General features: G+C 34.2%; 1 protein-coding gene across 16 annotated transcripts in view; it reads left to right on the top strand.

Moving 5' to 3' along the window:
- The window catches only part of Scmh1 (Scm polycomb group protein homolog 1), a 215,369-nt gene that overhangs the window by 76,415 nt on the left and 114,885 nt on the right, over nucleotides 1–24,069 (top strand). For all 16 annotated transcript variants that reach the window (XM_078026045.1, XM_078026034.1, XM_078026046.1 and 13 more), the window contains 3 exons: nucleotides 1,822–2,056; nucleotides 6,994–7,082; nucleotides 17,332–17,575. In XM_078026045.1, the coding sequence (XP_077882171.1) occupies nucleotides 1,822–2,056; nucleotides 6,994–7,082; nucleotides 17,332–17,575 (568 nt within the window). The remainder of the gene's footprint in view (nucleotides 1–1,821; nucleotides 2,057–6,993; nucleotides 7,083–17,331; nucleotides 17,576–24,069) is intronic.

Genomic DNA, 24,069 nt, shown 5'->3' with positions numbered 1-24,069 from the left:
CATAGTTTCTAGAGACTAAAATGAGAGGGGAATAGAGAGTACCTCCTAAAATGAGTACAGGGTTTCTTTTGGACATTGATGAACTTGTTATAAAATTAGATAGGTATAATGTTTGTATGACTCTGTGACTATTAAAAATCATTGAATGCATACCTGAAAAGTATTCATTTTCTCATGTGTGAGTTAAACATATACCTAACATATGATCCAGCCATTCTGCTCTTAGATTATTATGCAAAAGAAAAGAAAGTCAGTTGGCCCTCCATCTGTGAGTTGCGTATCTGTGGATTCAACCAACCCCAAATCAAAAATATCTGGGGAAAAATGTGTCTCTGCTGAACACGTACAGGTTTTTTCCTTATCATTATTTCCTATACAATACAGTACAATAATTATTTACATAGAATTTATGTTTTATTAGGTACTATAAGTAATCCAGAGATAGTTTAAAGTATACAGGAAGATACGCATAAGTTTTATGCAAATACTACACCACTTTATATCAAGTCCATTTTGCAGAATTAAGCATCTGCAGATTTTGGAATTTTGAGGGCATCCTAGAATTAATACCACAGATACCAATCAACAACAGTACATTTTCATATAAAGATTTGTATATAAATGTTTATATAGCAGCTTCATTTGTAATTGACAAAAACTGGCAACAAGCTAAATGACCAGCATCATGGTATACCACTTACCAATAAAAAGAAATGAATTTCAGATTGAGTAACAGATTTTGGAATATTTGCATATTATATAATGAGATATCTTAGAGATATGACCCAAATCTAAACCCAAAGTTCATTTATCTAATATGTACTTTATACCCGTGTACTAAAGGTAATTTAATACAGTATTTTTAGTGCACCTGTGTTTTAACTGCAACCCATCACATGAGGCCAGGTGTGGAATTTTCCATTTGTATCATCATGTCAGTGCTCCAAAAGTTTCAGATTTTGTAGAATTTTGGATTTTAGACTTTCCAATTAGGGATACTCAACCTGTATTGATATATTCAACAATATGGGTAAATGTCAGAATAGCTGTGCTGAGTGAAAGAAGCTAGACAAAAAGTGTATTTCCTGTATGATTCCATCTAATAAAAGATGCAAATCAATCTATAGTGATAGAAAGTAGATCAGTGGTTGCTAGGCATGGGAATCTGGAAAGACCCAGGAAAAGGTGTTATAAAGGAGCATATGAGATCCTGACGGTGATGGCCTTGTGCATTACTTTGATTGTGGTAATACGTTCATGGGTGTATATGGTGTCGTAGGTATGTACACAATGTCAAGACTTATAAAGTATATAGTTTGTTATATGTAAATTATGAGTTGATTTATAACTTAATTTCAATTTTTTAAAAAATATTAATTCCCAATAGTCTGTGTGGTAGATATATAGACCACTATACTGAATATTCCATGAAGAGACATTAAGGATATAGTAGTTTAATGTGATTTAGTGGTCTTGAAAAGAAAGTGTTATACCAGAAGGGGTAGGGTGTTGGAAAAGGTAGAATGAGAAAATATTTAAATAACTGGACTATATGAAACATTCTTGTCCTTTTTTCACTACTATAAATTAATATTTGATGCTTAATAGGAAAGTAATTTTCCCCTTCACCTTCTTTCTTTGTGTTTCTTTGTATGAAACCTTTCCTAAGTGTTAGAGAATAACTCAGACAAGTTGTCCCTGGGCCAGTTATAAGCAATTTGAGTCCAAAGCATATATTTTTCAGGTTCCATCTCTTAACATCCTTATTGAAAATGCGGCTTACTTTTAGTCTTCTTAATCCTCATGACTTGTTCTCCTCAGTCCTACACACCTCCAAGCAACGAGTTCAAGATCAGCATGAAATTGGAAGCACAGGACCCCAGGAACACCACATCCACATGTATTGCCACAGTAGTTGGACTGACAGGTGCCCGCCTCCGCCTGCGCCTTGATGGTAGTGACAACAAGAATGACTTCTGGCGGCTGGTTGACTCAGCTGAAATCCAGCCTGTTGGGAACTGTGAGAAGAATGGGGGTATGCTTCAGCCACCTCTGGGTGAGTAACTAGATCACAGGATTTCCCTAGCCCATCAGTTAGGTTCCAGAAATTGTACTCTTACCATGGAAAGCTTACAATCTCCTCCTATTCCTTTTTTTTCACATGGTCTCCTCAAAAGGCCCATCCAAAATGAAACAATCTGCAAATCTGGACATTTCTTTCTCTACATTAGTTTATGATAGCCAAGCTTCTCTCAAATTCTTCATTTTCCTAACAAGAAACCACATTCTTCATCCTTTTTTGTCAGTGTCCTTTATTCCAAGAGAGAAAGCGGAAGGCAGTTTTTCCATTTAATCTTCTCCAAAAAAAAAAAACCAAAAAGTTACACACATACACACACACATGCACACATACACACACACATGCACACATACACACACACACACACAGACACACACAGCACATGCACACACCATGAAGATTTCACCAAATCCTATGACAAGTAGTGAAAGAAAAATCTCCAGTAGAACTGATGACTACTATAAGGGTCTCTTATTTCCTCTCCTCCAGGTTTTCATTTGGTACTTTGAATTTTCTCATTTTGAATCCATTATTAAGAAAATCCATTGCTTCATTTAAATTAATAACCCCACCAAATTTTTCTCTTCCAGATTGAATTTACTTTTTTGCTTCAATATATATGAAAGATTCAGCTCAGCTCATCAATTACTATCATATTATCAATCATTACTGCACCAAGTTTTTGAGAGAGATGGACTTTAGAACCTGTTGCCCTCAAGAAGCTGAACTAGCTTAATCTAGTCGAATTATATTATTCTGTCTGATTAGATTAACTTGAGCTCCCCATGTGCTTGTTTAACATTTTCTCCTATTTAAAAAATTATTTATAATATAAAGTTTCAAATATATGCAAAAGTAAATAATACAATGAATATCCATATCATTTAACACGGTTCTCTCTCCTCTATTTCCTAGATTGGTACTAGATCTAGAGATTTTCTCAGATTTATGTTTTATTTTTCTGTAAGAATATTTCACTGATGGTGGTGTTTATTTCTATGCGGAAGCATGTGTGGTCTGATTGTCTCTTTTTTTATCATGTAGCAGCCATTGATATTCATGGTTTAGATCAAGAGTTAACAGATTTTCTCAGTGGGTTAAATATTAAATATTTCAGGCTTGTAGATCTTTTATAGCTACTATTCTTTGTCCTTTTAAGTGTGAAAGCATCCATGAATAATACAAAATAAATTAATAGGCAGGGCTGTTATCAAGCCTGCTGACTATATTTGCTAACACCCTAGTTTAGATATATAAATTCATTATGGTTGCAAAGTGGAAAACTTTAATCCTGCCATATTCTACACAAATAAAATGAAATATATCTATTAAAATAAACTTTCAACCGTGGGCTAGGGTTGTGGCTCAGAGGTGGAGTGCTTGCTTATTATGTGTGAGGCACTGGGTTTGATCCTCAGCACCACATAAAAATAAAAGATAAAGGTGTTGTGTCTACCTACAACTAAATAAATGTTTTAAAAAGTAAATAAACTTTCATCTGGACTTTCTCACTGCCTGCAGTTCCTGTAGCTCATTAAGACTTACAAAGGAGAATGGGTGCCAAGTTTTACAAATATATAAATCAAGGTTATACATGGATTACAGGGCTTGGGAGGGCTGATTCCAAAGCATGTTATATTTGTTCTTATAAAGGGAGCTAACAAAATTGACATAAATTAGGAAAATAAAATAATTTTTTATCAATTCTTTGGTTATCTTGCAATGATACAATTCATACAGGATTATTTTCTATATCTATTTTTAAAATTATGAATTGATTTACTAGCACACTCCAAAAGTATTTAATAAATGTAGTTGTTGTTGTTTATCATAAAATTGTGATATTTTGATTCATCATACTAAAAGTCTGTATTGATACTTGAATTGTCCCATTTGGGGACAGTAGAAGCCTCATCAGATTGTCTCCTTATTCTTACATATATTAGTAATATTTGTAGCTATTGTGAACTTTTAAAATTTCAAAATGTTCCACATTCATCTTGTACATTTTCCACCCTGGGATAGAAGGAGATATTTCTTCTAGGTATCTAAATTTTTTTCAATGATAAGTGGGATTTAGTGATCATAATCTGAGCACTCTAGCACACAGTACTACTAGGGTGGTCACTCTTTCTTCGTTTTTTTGTTAAAGAGGGGCAGGGCATTGCGATTTCATATTAATACTTCCCACTAAAATTCAGAACAGTGGTATTTATGCCTATTTCATCTCTACCATCTTGAATCTGTATCTCTTTTATACCACAACAAACCCTCATTCTCCACATGAACAAATTAACTCATTTGCTTCATTCCACAATACACACATAACACTTTCAGGCTAGTTATCAACACTATCACCATTATGATTATTGGTAGTGTTTGAGTTATTTGCATTTTTTTCTTACCTTCAAAGGAAATATAGCAAATAACATAAGATCTTATGGAGGGGCTGGAGATGTGGCTCAAGCGGTAGCGCGCTCGCCTGGCATGAGTGCGGCCTGGGTTCGATCCTCAGCACCACATACCAACAAAGATGTTGTGTCCGCCGAGAACTAAAAATAAATATTAAAAAATTCTTCTCTCTCTCTCTCTCTCTCTCTCTCTCTCTCTCTCTCTCTCTCTCCTCTCTCACTCTTTCTTTAAAAAAAAATAATTAAAAAAAAAAAAAAAAAAAAAGATCTTATGGATTACCTTTTTTTCTGGATGGTTCTGCCACCAACTTGATAATTCAGATTCATTTGTTTTATTTATTTATTTTTTGAGGAATTGCATTTAAAAAATTAATTTCACCTTATAAATACATTAAATATATTCATTTTAAAAGAAAATTTTATAAAACAAGAGAATAAATCCCCTTCACCCTTTTCTTTCCTTCTTCCATATATAACTGCTCAATTTTATTATTTATCCTTACATTTTGAAAGAGGCAAACAGATTTGAAAGAGGCAAATTTCAAAAACATATTTTGAAATTTATATGTGTATAAATATACAATGTATACATATCAATATATATTTATATGTGTATATACACACATACTTGCCTATAAATACTGACACAAATGATTGCATACTTTACCTACTTTTCTCAACCTTGCTTTTTTCATTTATTGATATGTTCTAAAGATGGCTTCAGAATAGTGTGGAGATATTTCTCATTCCTTTTTACAACTGCATTGTAAAAGTATATTATTCTCATGCTATTTTATGAATCATTATTTAAAAATGCATTGTGATGCAATTAAAAAAATATGAGCTCCCAAGGATAATATAGTGGCCATCTAAATCAAAATCTTTCCAAAAATTCTATAGAAACATACAGATAAAAAAGGAAAACAAACCATTCATAAGCATGCCTAAATTTAACTAGGAGTTAAGAATACCAAAAATTTCAATTATATTTTAGTGAGGATATAAATATCTAAAGCCAGCAGAGATAGTACCAGACCTGAACCAGAATGAAAATTTTATGCAGATAGGATATACAATTAAAAAAAAAAACAAAGAAAAAGCATTGGAAATCTAGCACAACCAAAATCACTCCTAGAAAGCAACAGTTCCATCTAGAATGGAAAATATTAAGTTGTATGGGGCATTTATTCCCATTTCCTCTTCTCATTTCCTCCCCCTGATGTTAACTTGTAGTTATTAATAGTTAATCCCAAATGCCGATTCTTCATTTTACCTGCATTAATATGTGTAAGATTAGTGTTGTGGGTAAAAGCATAGGCTTAGGATTCAAGATTACTTAGGATTCGATCCTGTTTATATCATTTGCACACTTTGAAATTGTAAGCAACTTAGTTAACTTTGTGCTTCTTTCCTCCTCTGTAATATATAGATAATAATACTGGTCTCCTAGGGCTGTCTTAAGGGCTAAATTAGATTCGGGGTAAAGTAACAGCACACAGTAAATACTTAAGAACAAAAATATTGTTGTTATTTCTAAGTCTGCAGCTTTGATGCTGAATAGATTTTGAATGGATTGAGAAGACTGAGGTGGGCTAGAGACTGTTGAGAAGCATTTTATTTTGGTCTCAGGATGAAGAATTGAAGGCAAATTATAAGAAGCATTTGGGGCTCGTATTAAACAATATGACAACAATAATGGTCTCAGATTTATGATTCATTAATTAAATTATTCACATTTACTTGATGGATAACAATGGACAATTAACCCCTCTAGGCCCCTTATTACTCTTTCAGAAAATAAAAGTTTGAGAGTAAGATGATCCCCTCTGACCTCATCATTCCAAATTCTTAGATGTTAAAATAAACAAGGAATATAAAAAAGTAATTTGTACTTGGTTTGTGTTTTTACATGTGTATGTATAAGAGAGAGATAGAAAAATATTGAATTAATTTATATTGAGACAAAGTGATTTGCTTATATGTTGATCTTACGAGTTGGCATGTTTATTTACCTCTTAAGACTATTAGATCCTCTTTTATACTCTACTTTCCAGATTATTTCTAAGTATTTGTTAATCCTATCTTACAACTTTTTTGAATTTTTCAAGGAAAGTCTTGTAGGCATTATGATATATAGTGTGTGATTTTTTTAAAAATATTTTTTACTTGTAGTTGGACACAATACCTATATTTTATTTATTTTTATGTGGTGCTGAGGATCGAACCCAAAGTCTGGCATGTGCTAGGTGTGCGCTGGACCGCTAAGCCACAGTCCCAGCCCCTAGTGGAAATCCGTCTTACTATTTACTTTGTAGCATTACCCGGGACAAGTTACATTTCCTCCAATGTGCCTCCTTTTCCTCATCTTGTCTAATGAGGCATTTCTTTTATTTAACTTTTAAGTCTATTCCTAATAGCCTATGATCCAATGACTGTCACAGCATGTGTTATGGGAGGAGTAGCTGGAATTTCTTAATCTCCTCTTTGTTGTGTTTACTGTAGGATTTCGGCTGAATGCCTCCTCTTGGCCCATGTTCCTTTTGAAGACGCTAAATGGAGCAGAGATGGCTCCCATCAGGATTTTCCACAAGGTAGGCCGTCCTTCAGCTATCACCAGTTCCAAGGAGCTTCAGTTCAAATACTTACCTCCTTTCAGTTACTGAGGCTCTGGCATCTGCCTTCTGTTTATGCCCTGAAGATGCCTTCTCAGAACCTGGTTCAGTAGAAGACTATTTTAGTACTTATGAGATACCCATTATTCTCAGAGAAGTGTATTAAGGCTACAGTAAAATAGGATTCCTGGTTTTTGCTTTCAGCTGTCAATAATAAGTTAATAATATCCTTTTCATTCTTACCTATAAAATAGAACTTACCTTACCTATAAAATAGAACTTAACAACCTTATTGGGTTGTTAAGAAGCTATAATGTGTTTATTAATAGAACTATAAAATGTAATATAAATATAAAGGAACAAATCTTAAATGGAGTTCTGTAGAGTCTATGTTCTAAATAGAGAGGAAGAAAGGAGACATTTTTGAGTTCCTACAATAAGTTTGGGTCTTTATATATATACTATTATTATTTAATACCCACAGCTAACTTTATGGATTAAGAATTAGTAGTTCGAGATCCACCCAAACCAAGTTCTGTAGGGCCCAGGCACACAGCAGGTCCACTCCTTTCCCAACAAGGCAGACACACGCCAGAGCCTAGCCTCTGGTGCAGGACTGCCCCTTCTGACCAGTGCACTACTGCAAGAGCCAAGATCCAACCAGAGGGCTCACACAGCCTGTACAGGATCCAGGATTTCAGTAGGCCTGGTTCACCCCTCCCCCAGCAGGTCAGACACTGCCAGAGCCTAGCCTTTTGTACAGGACCACCCCTTCCTACCAGCAGACTATCATGGGAGGTCAAGCCCAGTGGCCCAGATCCACCCACTCCAACTTACACAGGTCCCAGTCCCAGGATGCAGTAGCATCCATTGAGGGATACCAGCAGGGTCTGGAAAGCTCAATATCAAGGTGAGGTACAGATAATTTGAACATGTACTACAAGAATATAGGGAAGAAACTGTAATATCTCAGATCTACACTTCAAGAAAGGAAGACACATAAACAACATGAAAAAACAAGGGAGAAAAGTGCCCCAAACAAACCAGTACACTATAATAACAGAACCTATGGACAGGGAAGTTGATGAAATGTTAGAGAAGGAGTTCAGAAGGTTCATAATTAAAATGATATGTGAATTAAAGAATGAACTAAATAAGCAAATACAAGCAAAAATTGATCACTCTGACAATGAGATAAGAGAGCAAATACAGGTAGCAAAAGATTACTTCAAGAGAGAAAGAGAGACTCTGAAAAAAAGCCAGTCAGAAATTCTTGAAATGAAGGATACAATAAATCAAATAAAAAACTCAATAGAAGGCATATCCAACAGACTAGATCACTTGGAAGAAAGAGAATGTCAGATAATGAAGACAAAGTATACAATCTGGAAAATAAAGTTGATCACACAGTGAAGAAAGTTAGAAACCATGACAGAACATCCAAGAATTATGGGACAGCATCAAAAGACCAAAACTAAGAGTTGTTGGGATATAGGAAGGCACAGAGTTTCAAACCAACAGAATGCACAATCTCTTCAATGAAATAATAGCAGAAAATTTCTCAAGCATGAAGAATGAATTGGAAAACCAAATACAAAAGGCTTACAGGATACCAAATGTACAAAATTACAACAGATCTACACCAAGGCACATTATAATGAAAATGCCTAGCATACAGAATAAGGATAGAATCTTAAAAGCCACAAGAGAGAGGAATCAGATCACATACCAGGGGACACCAATTCATATCTCAGCAGATTTTTCAATCCAGACCCTCAAAGCCAGAAGGTCGTGGAACAACATATACCAAGCTCTGAAAGAAAATGGATGCCAACCAAGAATCTTATATCCAGCAAAATTAGCTTTAGATTTGATGATGAAATAAAAATCTTCCATGATAACCAAAAGTTAAAAGTATTTACAACTAGAAAGCATGCATTACAGAACATCCTCAGCAAAATATTTCACAAGAGAAATAAAAGACAATGATGAAAATCAGCAGAGGGAGGGATTACACTAAAGGAAAATCTAATCAGAAGAAACCAAGAAACAAAAATGACTGAGAATACACATCATGCCTCAATAATGACCCTGGATGTTAATGGCCTAAATTACCAACCAAAAGACATAGACTAGCAGATTTGATTAAAAAAAAAAAAGATCCAACAATATGCTGCCTCCAAGAGACACATCTCATAGAAAAAGACATTCACAGATTGAAGGTGAAGGGTTAGGAAAAATCATACAACTCACATGGACTGCAGAAGCAAGCAGAGGTTTCCATCCTCATATCAAATAAAATAGACTTCAAACTAAAGTCAATCAAAAAGGATAAAGAAGGACACTACATACTGCTCAAAGGAACTATACACCACCAAGACTTAACAATTATAAATATATATGCCCCAAACAATGGAGCATCAAACAAACTCTTCCCAAGTTCAAGATTCAAATAGATCACAACACAGTAATTTTGGATGACTTTAACACACCTTTTCTACCACTAGATAGATCTTCCAAACAAAAGCTGAACAAAGAAACTATAGAATGCAATAATACAGTCTAACTTAGACTTAACTGACATATATAGAATATTCCAACCTTCAACAAGAGAATATATTTTCTTCTCAGCAGCACATGGATCCTTCTCTAAAATACACCATATATTATGCCACAAAGCAATTCTAAGCAAATATAAAAAAGTAAAGATACTACCCTGCATTCTTTCAGATCATAATGGAATGAAATTAGGAATCAATAAAAAAAATAAGAAATAAAATCCACTTCAACACCTGGAGACTAAATAGTATGCTACTGAATGAACAATGGGTTATAGAAGACATCAAGGAGGAGATTAAAAAGTTTTTAGAACTTTAGATTTAAAAAGTTTTTAGAACACAGATATATCGAAATCTCTGGGACACTATGAAAGCAGTGTTCATTGCATGGAGTTCATTCCTTAAAAGAAGAAAAAGTCAACAAATAAATGACTTAATACTACCTCTTTAAAGCCCTAGAGAATGAAGAACAAATCAACACCAAAAGTATCAGAAGACAGGAAATAATTAAAATCAGAGCTTAAATTAATGAAATTGAAACGAAAGAAACAACTGAAAAAATTGACAGAACTGCTGGTTCTTTGAAAAAATAAATAAAATTGACAGACCCTTAGCCATGCTAATGAAGAGAAGGAGAGAGAAAACTCAAATCACTAATATACGTAATGAAAAGGAAGTATCACAACAGACACTACAGAAATACAGAAGATAATTAGAAATTATTTTGAAAACTCCAATAAAATAGAAAATATTGAAAGCATTGACAAATTTCTAGTCATATAATTTGTCCAAATTGAATCAGGATGATATACAGAATTTAAGCCAATCAATTTCAAGCAATCAGAAGTCTACCAACCAAGAAAAGCCCAGGACCAGATGGATACACAGCTGAGTTCTACAAGACCTTTAAAGAAGAACTAATACAAATACTCTTCAATTTATCCCAGGAAATAGAAAAAGAGGGAATACTTCCAAACTCATTCTATGAGGCCAATATCACCCTGATTCCAAAACCAGGCAAAGACACATGAAAAAAAAAAGAAAGAAAGAAAACTTCAGACCAATATCTCTAATGAACATAGATGGAAAAATTCTCAATAAAATTCTGGCAAATCGAATGCAAAAATATATCAAAAAGATAGTGTACCATGAACAAGTGGAATTCATTCCAGGGATGCAAGGTTGGTTCAACATATGGAAATCAATAAATGTAATTCATCACATCAGTAAACTTAAAGAATCATATGATCATCTCAATAAAGGCAGAAAGGGCATTTGACAAAATACAGTACCCCTTTATGTTCAAAACACTAGAAAAACTTGGGATAAAAGGCATATATCTCAACATCATAAAGGCTATCTATGCTAAGCCTCAGGCCAACATCATTCTAAATGGAGAAAAATTAAAAGCATTCCCTCTAAAAATTGAACAAGGGATGCCCTCTTTCACCACTTCTATTTAACATATTCTTGAAACACTGGCCAGAGAAATTAGATGAAAGAAATTAAAGGGATACACTTAGGAAAAGAAGAACTTAAATTGGCACTATTTGCAGATGATATGATTCATACCCAGGAGACCCTAAAAGTTCCACCAGAAAACCTCCCAGAACTAGTAAATGAGTTCAGCAAAGTAGCAGGATATAAAATCAACACTCATAAATCAAAGGAATTTCTGTATATTAGTGACAAATCTTCAGAAAGGGAAATGAGGAAAACTACCCCATTCTCAATAGCCTCAAAAAAATAAATAAATAAAATGCTTGGGAATCAACTTAATGAAAGAGGTGAAAGATCTATATAATGAAAATTACAGAACCCTAAAGAAAGAAATCAAAGAAGATCTTAGAAGATGGAAAGATCTATCTTGCTCTTGGATAAGCAGAATTAATATTATCAAAATGACCATACTTCCAAAAGCCCTATACAGATTTAATGCAATTCCAATCAAAATCCCAATGACATTCCTCATAGAAATAGAAAAAGTAATCGTGAAATTCATCTGGAAAAATAAGAGACCCAGAATAGCTAAATCAATCCTTAGTAGGAAGAGTGAAGTAGGTGGCATCACTAGACCAGACTTTAAACTATACAGCAGAGCAATAGTAACAAAAACAGCCTGGTATTGGCACCAAAACAGACCGGTAGACCAGTGGTACAGAATAGAGGATACAGAGACTAACCCACAAAACTACAGTTCTCTTATATTAGACAAAGGTGCCAAGAACATGCATTGGGGAAAGATAGCCTCTTCAACAAATGGTATTGGGAAAACTAGAAACCCATATGCAACAAAATGAGATTAAACCCCTATCTCTCACCATACACAAAACTCAACTCAAAATGGATCAAGGACTTAGGAATACAACCAGAGACCCTTCATCTAATAGAAGAAAAAGTAGGCCCTAATCTCCATCATGTAGGATTAGGCCCCAACTTCCTTAATAAGACTCCTGTGGCACAAGAATTAAAATCAAGAATGAGATGGACTCAAACTAAAAAGCTTATTCTCAGCAAAAGAAACAATCACTGGGATGAATAAAAAGCCTATATCTTGGGAGAAAATCTTTACCCCTCACACATCAGATAGAGCACTAGGGTATATAAAGAACTCAAAAAGCTAAACATTAAAAAAAAAAACAAATAACTCAATCAACAAATGAGCCAAGGACCTGAAGAGTCACTTCTCAGAAGATGATGTACAATCAGTCAACAAATACATGAAAAAATGTTCATCATCACTAGCAATTAGAGAAATGCAAATCAAAAGCAATCTAAGATTTCATTTCACTCCAATTAGAATGGCAGCTATAATGCATACAAACAACAATAAGTGTTGGCGAGGATGTGGGGAAAAAGGTACACTCATACTCTGCTGGTGGGACTGCAAATTGGTACAGCCAATGTGGAAAGCAGTATGGAGATTTCTTGGAAAATTGGGAATGGAACCACCATTTGACCAGGCTCCCTCTCTTTGGTCTATACCCAAAGGACTTAAAATCAGCATATTACAGGGACACACCCATATCAATGTTTAGCAGCACAATTCACAATAGCTAAACTATGGAACCAACTTAGATGCCCTTCAATAGATGAATGGATAAAAAAAATGTGGCATATATACATAATTGGATATTACTCAGCAATAAAAGAGAATAAAATCATGGCATTTGCAAGTAAATGGATGGAGTTAGAGAAGATAATGCTAAGTGAAGTTAGTCAATCCCAAAAAACCAAATGCTGAATGTTTTCTTTGATATCAGGAGGTTGATTCATAGTGGGATCGGGAGCGGGAGCATGGGAGGAATAGACAAACTCTAGATAGAGCAGAAGGGTTGGAGGGGAAGGAGGGGACATGGGGTAATTAATGATCATTACTATCCAAAGTACATGTATGAAGACATGAATTGATGTGAATATACTATGTATACAACCAGAAATATGAAAAATTGTGCTCTATATATGTAATAAGAACTATAATGCATTCTGCTGTCATATATAAATAAAAAATTTACATATAAAAAAGAATTAGTAGTTCTACTTAATAGTTAAGGAAACATACTTTTGAATAAAACACTTGCTCAAGATCACATGGCTAAGTGGTGGAATGGGAATCCAAAACCTATATTCATTCTTCCTTATTTCTCAAGAGGAGAGGCAGACAGGCTGCTGTTAGGTGAATTCTCTATTGGGGTGAGAGTTATTGTAAGGGGAACTGAATTAGGTTAGCCTATATTACTAGTTAAATCTAAACCCCCAGAGCCTTCTGGTTCTCAAAATTCAGTGTACAGGAAACTGGAAAACACTTTTACTACAAAATACCTAAAAATGCTGTCAGGCATGGGGAGAGAGACCTAACAAATATTCTTTTCAATGCTCTGCTGAGCTTACCAGAAAGTAAGAAAAATTTTACTTTTGGTAGGCCAAAAATGAAGGAAGAAAAATGATGGTATTAAATGTTTATACTGACCCTATCCCTATAGTTTCCTTAGGGGTTTTGCCAGTCTTACTTTTCAAGAATTGTGTCTTTTTATATATAAAAATACACACACACACACACACACACACACACACACACACACACATATGCCTAGGGCCCATTCAAGACAGGGAAATGTACCTGCATCCCACATAAAAACCAGAGAATGCCTCTGAAGTGTTTATCCCAAGTGAGAAAATGATTGCATTGTTAAGTAAGAGTCTCTGCTGGACCATGTGTAGGGATGGGAATGAAGTCATCTCCTCTGATTAACAGAGCCTTTACCCTTGTTGTCCCAGGTTCACATAAACTCCCTATGTTGTTTAGGAATTCTACAGTTGTATGGATATTTCTGAGTGCCTAGAAGAAGCAAATCTAAAATCTATCTAGAGGGTTTGATGTCACCAAAATCCCAGAAGTGAAATACCACTGAAGATAAGCACTTAATCTCAAATTAGCCCTGAAAAGCTTTCAAAACAAATCTGCCATGAGGAGGAATCATTAAATAGAACAAACAGTAACATAACCCCAAGGACTTTCAACCAATAAAAATGTCACCTAGAGATTATAACTTAAGTATTTGAAAATAATTGAAGAACTAAAAGAAGGAATAAAAAAGTGAGAAAAAGCATAAGACACAATTTTTAAAAGACAGATTTGGAAGAAAAAGACCAAATGAAACATCTAAAGATGATACTTAAAGAAAAATTAATAGGTTTATATGTAACTTAAACACATACATCTGAAGAATTACCTGGAAAACATGTTGAAGACTTTCCCTAGATTGTAGCACACAGAGAAAAAAGAATGGAACATGAAAGGTAAAAAGCAAGAATTCTTAACCACGGGCAAATTATCACCTATTTAAGACTGATGAATTGTGTTTTTCACCAATTAAATGAATGTACCCTAGAAAGTAATATAAACAAAATATTAATGTTCTTTTATTTACAACAGAAATTCAATAAATCAACTTTTGAATCACACAAACAAAAAAAAGCAAGAATACTATTAGAAGGACTGACAGAGGCTGAACATGAAATCAAGGAAGATTAATTAGAAAGGATAGAAACAGATAATATAAAAAATATAATAACTGAGAGTTTTCCAGAGCATGTAATAAAAACATATATAGCTTAAAATATCATAACTCTAGGAAACTAAAAGTTGACAGAGAAGATCTGAGAAAGTAATTAAACAGAATGTCTTCAAAGGGATCAGCTGACATGTTTCTTGACAGCAGCAGTATAAGCCAGAAGGAAATGGGATAATATTTTCAAAGTACTGAGAGAAAATAGTCATCCACCTAGAATTCTATGCCATTGTAGAATGAAAGTAAAAATCAAATTTATCAAATAAACCAAAGGAAATTGATGTAACACCTGAATGAACAACTTAAGATTTTATTTCAGGAAGAAGGTAATTTAACCATAAAGTAAGAATGAGATGGAAGAAATAATGGTGAGGAAATATATTGTTTGCTTGTCACTTACGGTATAAAGCAATTATAATAACAAAAGGAAATACTTGGCAGTATAATAAAGTAGAACTAAATTGTCTACACTATACAACTTAGGAGTAGTTGAGGTATTCTAATGTTCTTTTATTGTTTGGGACTATAAATAAAAGATGAGTTTTAGTCTTTGTTATTCAACTATATAGTTAAAATCTTAAAGGGATCCATGAAAAGATTATAAATAGACTTAAATTTCTAAATCAATGGAGGGTAAGAAGGGTATGAAAACTTAGTTGATGAAAAAGAAGTAAAAGTGCCTTGAAAAATCAAGTTAAATTGAATCATAGACAATAAAATAACTGTAATAAATTCAGCTGGGCATAGTAGCACACACCTGTAGTCCCAGATAGCTACTTGGGTGGCTGAGGCAGGAGGACCACTGGAGCCCATGAGTTCAAGACATGGTGCCTAGGAAACAGACCCCCACCACCACAAAAAATTAAAATATTTCAAAAATCCCAGTTATCATAAGAAATGAAGCTAAACTTATCAGTTTAAGCATATAGAAATTAACCCTTTTAAATTCTATATGCTATTCACTATGGATGTTGCTTAAACATAATGACATAAAACTGTTAAAAGTAAAAGAAAACAAACAACATACTAGGTAAACTTTTATCAAAATAAGCTGGTATAAACTATACCAAAATCAAAGGAGACTCTGATGCTAAAAAGCATTTAAAGCTTACCACTTAATCATTAAAAAGTACATTTTGTCAAGAATATTAAAGCATTTATAAGCATCTATAGTCCTGAAAGACATAGCCTCAAGATTTATAAAAATTTGACAATTGCATGACAAGATTGGAAAATTCACAACCACTAAGGAGTGTCTGAATGCACATCTCTCAATAATGGATAAATAATGTAGATAAAAATTAATATATCATGCAGTATGAAATTAGTTGATGGCTTTTTAAAAACAAGTTCATTTCTACCTAACAGCAACAAATGGTTTGAGAATAATTTTTTTAAACCATTTATGATAACAATAGAATCACAATATGCCTAGAAAAGATGTTAGTAAGAAATCACAAGATATTTATAGAGGAAATTTAAAATCTTTATTGAAGAAGTCTTAACAAATAGAAAGGACTGTCATGTTCATAGATGAGAACGCTCAATATCATACATAACAAAGGTTATTTCTTCCCAAATTAATATATAAACTCATTGAAGTCAAAATCTTAATGAAGTTTTCTGTGGGACATGACAAGCTGATAAAATTCATTGAAAGGTGAAGGAGAAAGAGCAGCCAAGACAATATTAAAGAATCACAAAGTAGGGGGACATTTCCTACCAGCTGCTCGTTTAATAGGACTATGTTGTTGATACAGGATTAAACAATAAGATATAGGGCAAGAACAGAGTGTACAACACGTTTTTTTTGAAACTTGATCCATGTGACTACAAATCAGCATCTAAGATTTTACACACTGCTGGTGAGTGTGTACAATGTTGCAAATACTTTGGAGTACAATTTAGCAATATTTAATAAAGCAGAAGATGTATATGTCTATCCTATATCTCAGCAATTCTACTCCTAGGTATATATTCTGAAGAAACCCTACCACATGTATACAAAGGAACAGTGCAAGAATATTATTAAAACACTTTTGAAATAGTAAGCCATTAGAAACAACCTTAAATGTCCATTTAAAGAGAATGAATAGAGTGTGATACATACATATTACAGAATGCTAGTAGCAATTAAAACAACTGAAGCTAAATTTTTCAACATGGGTAAACTTCATAAATGATGTTGAACAAACAGGCAAGTTGTAGAATGATGTGATCAGTACAATACCATTTGTGTAAAACCTTAAAATGTGCAGATAGATATGTACACATATAGTAAAGTATAAAAACAGGCATGGGTAATTGTTAATCTCTGTGGTAGGTGAAATAAGAATGGATCAAGGAAGGGAACAAAGGGAGATTCAGCTTTACCTATGACCTTTTATTTAAAAAGAACTGAATCAAAGATGTCAAAATATTAGAATTAATAAAGTAATATTTTGGTGTACTTTGAAATCCATTTAAAATAAAGACTAAAATCTCCTTGGTAAATCTTGCATAGCAGTCATGTTTTAATCATCCAGATAGACAACAGTCTATTGATGTGTCCAGTCCTTTTCTTTGTGTCTAGGTCTGATTATTTCTGTTTCCATCTAGGAGCCACCATCACCTTCCCACAACTTCTTCAAAATGGGAATGAAGCTGGAAGCTGTAGACAGGAAGAATCCTCATTTCATTTGTCCAGCCACTATAGGGGAGGTTCGGGGCTCAGAGGTGCTTGTCACTTTTGATGGGTGGCGAGGAGCCTTTGATTACTGGTGCCGCTTCGACTCCCGGGACATCTTTCCTGTGGGCTGGTGTTCTTTGACTGGAGACAACCTACAGCCTCCTGGCACCAAAGGTAAAGGCTCTTGAAACCAAGATGCAGATGATGAGGGAGATTACCTATCTCTGTCACAGTCAATCTGTTCTCACCAGAACACTTCACTAATAGGCAGGGAAGGAAGAGGACCAGCAGCTTAGGTACATACCAAGGCCTTCAGAGAATAGCCATTAACAGTAAAGAATTAAGTGTCAAATGAAGCCAGACATGGAATTTGGGATGAAGTACAAATTCCTCCCTGTAAGTATCCTGACTTATTATCAGGGAACTAACTTCTCGTTTATCTTACTTTTACCTCTAACCCCTTTCAAAGTATAGGTAGTAACATTCTCAAGGCAAATATTGTTCTCAAGGCAAATAAAATTCTCAAGGCAAATAATGAGCTAGGGTAACACTGTTGTAAAAATATTTCAGAATTGTTACAGCAAAATGGGATCTATCTCCGCCATACAAGCTGTATGGCTTTGAGCAGTTAATTCACCTCTCTAAACTTCTGATTCTACATCTTTAAAAGAATACCTACTTCATAAAGTTATTGTGAGGAATAAATGAAATTACATCTGTCAAATAGAAGGGGCTAAAATAAATTGTTGTATTAATGCTGCTATTATTATAGTTATGCTATATTTGTTACAATTACTACATAGTGTTATATTATTATTATACTATTATAAAATTAACCACTAATAATGTGAGAAATAATAGTGCCACAGACTAAATGAATCATAAATTATACTTTTGATGATGATGATGATAATGATTGTTGATGATGATGGTCATAATGATAGAGATCATCCAGGATAGATTTATAGATGGCTGCTTTTAATAAGGAAAATAATAATACTTCCATCCTCTTAAGTCTAAAATGTACTGGTAAACCTGAGGAAAGAAAAATTCACTCTTCCTATTGTCTCACAGTCTCTTTTCTAAACTTCTGTTCTTTAATTCAATTAGCCAAATATTTATTGAGCACATCATTGTAAGCCAAGCTGAGGATGCTTTAGTGACAAAGATGAACAATAATTCTGCCTTCATAACACTTTTGTTCTAGTGGGGTAAGACAGCAGATGTTTAAATCAAGAAATAAGACCATTTCAAGTGCTAAAGATATAGCTTAGTAGTAGAGCTCATGCTTTTCCTAAGTTTGGTCCTGGGTTTAATCTCCAGCACCAAAAGAGAAAAATGAAAAAAGAAGAAAGTCATTTCCAGTAGATAATTTCTAAAGGGAAATGAGATAATTTCTCCTAAGAAAACAAAGTCTGATAAGCTAGTGACAGTGAAACTATAGTAATAATGGAAACTATATGTTTAATATCTTTATTGAAGTATAGTTGATGTAAAATTTATCGCATATATTTAAAGTGAAAAACTTTAATATGAAAATATTTAATATGAAAAACTTTGAATAAACATATATCCATGAAATCATTACCCCAATCAAAATAATGAATGCATCTACCATCCCCAAGTTTCTTTATGGAAGGGTAACTTCTAGATAGAATTTCTTTTCAGGAAAATTTGTCTGAAAAGTCAATGTTTGAATTAAGACCTGAATGATAAGAAGGAACCATCAAGGAAAGAGTGCCAAGCATACAAATGAGACAGCTAATGCTGTTGTCCTGAAATGTGAATGAGCTCACTTTGTTTCCAGGGCAGAAAGCAGATTGCTGTTATTAGAATACACAGCCTGAGTGAGAAGGTAGTACAAGTTGATGCTGGGGAAGCAAACTGATGTCAGAAGATACAGGGCTTTGTAACCAGAATGAGAATTTTGAACTTTATTCTATACTTATTAGAGGGTGCTAAGCAAAGGAGTAACAAGTGACAAGATCTGATGTACTTTTTGAAAATCACTTGAATTCATATCCAAAATATAAAAGAACACTTATGGCTCAGCAGTAAGAAAACATAAATAAACCAAATAGGCAAAGGATTTAGATGGATATTTCTCTAAGTAATATATATAAATGACTGATAGCACTTGAAAAGCTGCTCAGCATCTTTAATCATTAAGGAATGTAAACCAAAATCATAGTGAGATAACCACTTCACACCCATGGGTATTGCTGTAATCAAAAGATGAACAATTACAATATTATGGAAGCTTAGAAAAATTAGAACTCTCATAAATTGTGGTGAAATCATAAAGTACTGCAGCAACATTTGAAAACAATTTTGAAGTTACACATACTTATTATGTGACCCAGAAGTTCCACTCATAGATATATACTCAAGAAAATAGAAAACATATGTTCACATGAAACACATTATGAATATTCTTGGCAGTGTTATTCATAATAGCCCAATAGCCAATGAATGGATAAATAGAATGTGGTATAGCCATATAATAAAATAGTATTTGGCAATAAAAAAGGAATGGTTTACTGATAGTGTTATAGCATAGTTATATCATAAAAATATTATAAGTGGAAAAAAATGTACTGTCTGATTGCATTTATATGGAATGTCCAGAGCATGTAAATACATGGAGGCAGAAGTGGATTTGTGGTTGCTAGGGGTCAGGGGAGATATTAGAAGTGACTGCTAATGGATATGGGGTTTTATTCTGGGATGATGAAAATGTTCTAAAATTAGATTGGGGTGATGTTTGCACAAACTTTGTGAATATACTTAAACACTGAATTGTGTGAATTTTATGGCATGTGAATTATATGTCAATAAAGATGTAACCTAAAAAATCACTTGGGCTGCTCTGTGGAGAATGGATTGTGCAGTGGTTATTGTGAATGAGGAAGAGATGAGGGTGGCTTGGATTAGGATAGTGGTGCTGAGGTAGGGGGAACTAGAAGTAAGGTGATCAGGAAAGTGCCACTCCTCTATATAGTACAAGAAATATGTGCCCAGGAGTCAGTATGAGAAATCTGTTGCCAATCCTCTTCATGCTCTGAGAAGCCGCAAGAGAGGTGCCTTGGAACTAGTACTGCAGTCATTTTTATTTTTTTGAGGTCAAAACAGGATAGGCTCTGGTAATTCAAGTTTCTTTCAGTAAATAGGTCAATTTTCTCAGTTTCTTGCCTGGAAAATTATGTTGTTTTATTGGAAAATCTCCTAGAGATATTAGGCAGTCCTACCAAACCAGAGCTGGGAGTTTGTATCCAGGAATTACTGGGCATGCATTCCTATCTGACTGCACTCACACTGATAAGAAGTGACTCACAATGCAGTTGAGGCTTCCAGAGGAGTTTTCTGACTATTCTCTTCTGCATTTCTCTGAAGACCTTAAATTTTTCATGGAAGATGGCCAGAAGGACCAGGCTCAGAAGGCCAATAGACCTTCTTCTATATGATATTTCCAGATAGGTCCTTTGGTTATAATTCCAGCATTTATCATTCCATTGTTCCCTTCAGTAACTCTTCTCCCTGACCTCATTCTCAGTAGGTCCTAGAGTGGAGCTTTTCATAATAGCAGAGACTCAGCCATCTTAGTATCCTGGCTGAAGAACAAGTGATGCAATGTGGAAAGAATGTGATTACACAATTCATTTCACAAAACAAGATGTTCTCTGTACATAAGCCTGTTCTTTCTAATCATGCCATCTCCTCCGTTCTTTCTGCCTTCTGGTCATTAGTGTTTAAATTGTTTAAAAATTCAAAGTAAGATGAAATATCTGATGCTTATAAGTAGGAAAAAACCCAATGTTCATTTAATATTTTTTTACACGCTGTTTCATATTATCTTCTTGGTAACTCTGAACTAGGTGCAATTGTTTTTAGATACATTTTATTTATGAGAAAACTGAAACTTAGATAATTAAATGACAACTCTATTGATATGAGTCTGGAGGGAGAGACTCTGGAGATTTCTTCATGGAACAGTGTCAGGTCCAGTACAGTTTGAGCTGTATTGCCTTCACACATCATCCTCATACTCTCCCTGTTCTCCACTGGCCTCCTTTCAAAGCTTCATTTGAGATCCTGGATTTTGGCTCCCAGATCCTGGTAGGAAGTAGAAAAGATGTAGTGTGGTAATATATCAGAGCACTTATCTGGATTCTAGTAGCAGTAGAGCCAACACACTTGTTTTGCCTTTGAGAAAGTCATTATATACACGAGAGGCTGAACTTGGTCTTTGAAGGACCTTCTACTTCTGTAATACATGTAGTTTAATGATTTGGAGAATAGGTAGCAAATGACTTTTGTGACCTTGTCTCCTACTAGATTCTAGATCAATCAGCTTACCTACTACCTAGCTCCATCTAATGAAGGGAGTCCTGCATGCCAGCTGTTCACTGCCTCTCCTTTTCTTCTTTGCTAAACCAGTAGTGTCCCTTTAGCTCCTAAACTGATGGGCAGAAGCTATCAAGAGTCCAACTAATCCAGGATACTTGGTTATAAAATGAAGAAGCACTTTTTTGGATCATTTTTTGAAAGTTATAATTGAAATAGACACATGCTCTATTTTTTATTAATGCTTTATAGTTATACATAATATCAAGGTTTATTTTGATATAATCATACAAACATGGAATGTAATTTGCTCTAATTCAATCCCTAGTATTTTCCCATTTCATTCCTTCCTATTTTCCCCCATCTTTTTTCTCCACCATCTCTAGTGGTCTTCTATTTATTTATATTTTTAAGTAATGTTTTGTAGATATACATAAAGGTGGACTTCACTGTAGTATATTCATATATGTACATAGGATGGTTCGGTAAGTTTCATTCCACCACTCTTCTTTTTTCCATCCCTCCTCCCACCCCTCAATCCCTTCCTCTACTCTACTGATCTCTCTTCTATTTTCATGGAAATCCCCTCCATGCACCTTTCCACCTCTTATTTTGGGCTAGCTTCTGCATATGCGAGAAAGCATTGATTCTCCGAGTCTGGATTATTTCCTTTAGCATGATGTTCTCCAGTTCTATCCATTTACTCACAAATACCATAATTTTATTCTTCTTTATAGCTGAGTTAAACCCCATTGTGTATATATACCACATTCCCTTAATCCATTCATCTGTTTATGGCATCTGGACTGGTTCCAAAATTTGGCTACTATGAATTGCACTGCTATAAACTGATGTGGCCATATGCTAATTTTAGTTATTTTAGATAAATACCATGGAGTGGTATACGAGTCATATGGTGGTTCCATTCCTAGTTTTTTTGAGGAATTTCCATATTGCTTTCCAGCAAGATTGTACTAATTTTCACTCAACAGTGTACGAGTGTTCCTTTCCCCACCCCGCTACATCCTCATTAGTATTTATTTGTAGTCATGATAATTGCCATTCTAACTGAAGTGAGATGAAATCTTTATGTAGTTTTGATTTGTATTTCCCTGCTTGCTAGAGATGTTGAACATTTTTTCATATATTTTTTGGCCATTTGTATTTCTTTTGAGAATTGTCATTTTTAGTTGTTTTGTCCAGTTATCGATTGTGTTGTTTGTGTGTGTTATATTTTTTGAGTTCTTTATGTATTCTGGATATTAATCTCTTGTCTGAAGAGCAGAGGGCAAAGATCTTCTCCTATTCTGTAAACTCTCTTATCATTCTCTTATTTGTTTCCTCCACTTTGCAGAAGCTTTTTAATTTGATGCCATCCCACTTACTGAATTTATTTTATTAATTGCACTTTAGGAGTCTTGTTAAGGAAGATGGTTCCTGTGCCAATATGTTAGTGTTGAGCCTACAACAAAGTTTCTGATCAAATTCCTGGGTCTTTGATCTACTTTGAATTGACCTTTGTGCATGGAGAGAGGTAGGGATCTAGTTTCATTCTTCTGCATGGGGATGTCCAGTTTTCCTAGCACCATTTTCTCCAACGTATTTTTTGGCACCTTTATCAAGTATCAGATGATTGTGTTTATGTCTGTCTTCTATTTTTTTCTGTCTTCTATTTCATTGGTCTTCGGGTCTGTTTTGGTGCCAGTACCATGCTGTTTTTGTTACTGTAGCTCTGTATTATTACATGTGGTTCAGTATTATGATGCCCCCAGCTTCACTCTTCTAGCTCAGGATTTCTTTGGCTATCCTGGATCTCTTATTTTTCCAAATAAATTTCAGAACTGTTTTTTCTAGTTCTGTGAAGAATGTCATTGATATTTTAATGAATATTGCATTTAATCTGTATAACACTTTTGGTAGTATAGCCATTTTGATACTATTAATTCTGCCTATCCAAGAACATTTGTTGACTTTCCATCTTTTAAGGTCTTCAATTTATTCCTTCAGTGTTCTATAGTTATTATCACTGTAGAGGTTTTTCACTTCCTTGATTAGATTTATTCCCAAATATTTTAATTTTTTGTGAGGTTATTGCAACTTTCCCAGGTTTCTTTCTCAGCATATTCAAAATAGAGTATAAGAAAATAATTAATTAATGTAAGTTGATCTTATAGCCTGTTATTTTATCAGCTCTGGAAGTCTTCTGGTGGAGTTTTTCGGGTCTTTTAAATATAGGATCAGAAAACAAAGATAATTTGATTTGTTCTTTCTCTATTTGTATCCCTTTAATTTCCTTCTCTTACCTGATTGCTCTGGCCAGAGTT

Source organism: Ictidomys tridecemlineatus, chromosome 11 (genome assembly GCF_052094955.1).
Source record: "Ictidomys tridecemlineatus isolate mIctTri1 chromosome 11, mIctTri1.hap1, whole genome shotgun sequence".
Classification (NCBI taxonomy): Eukaryota; Metazoa; Chordata; class Mammalia; order Rodentia; family Sciuridae; genus Ictidomys; species Ictidomys tridecemlineatus.
This window is presented reverse-complemented; position numbering and strand designations above follow the sequence as displayed.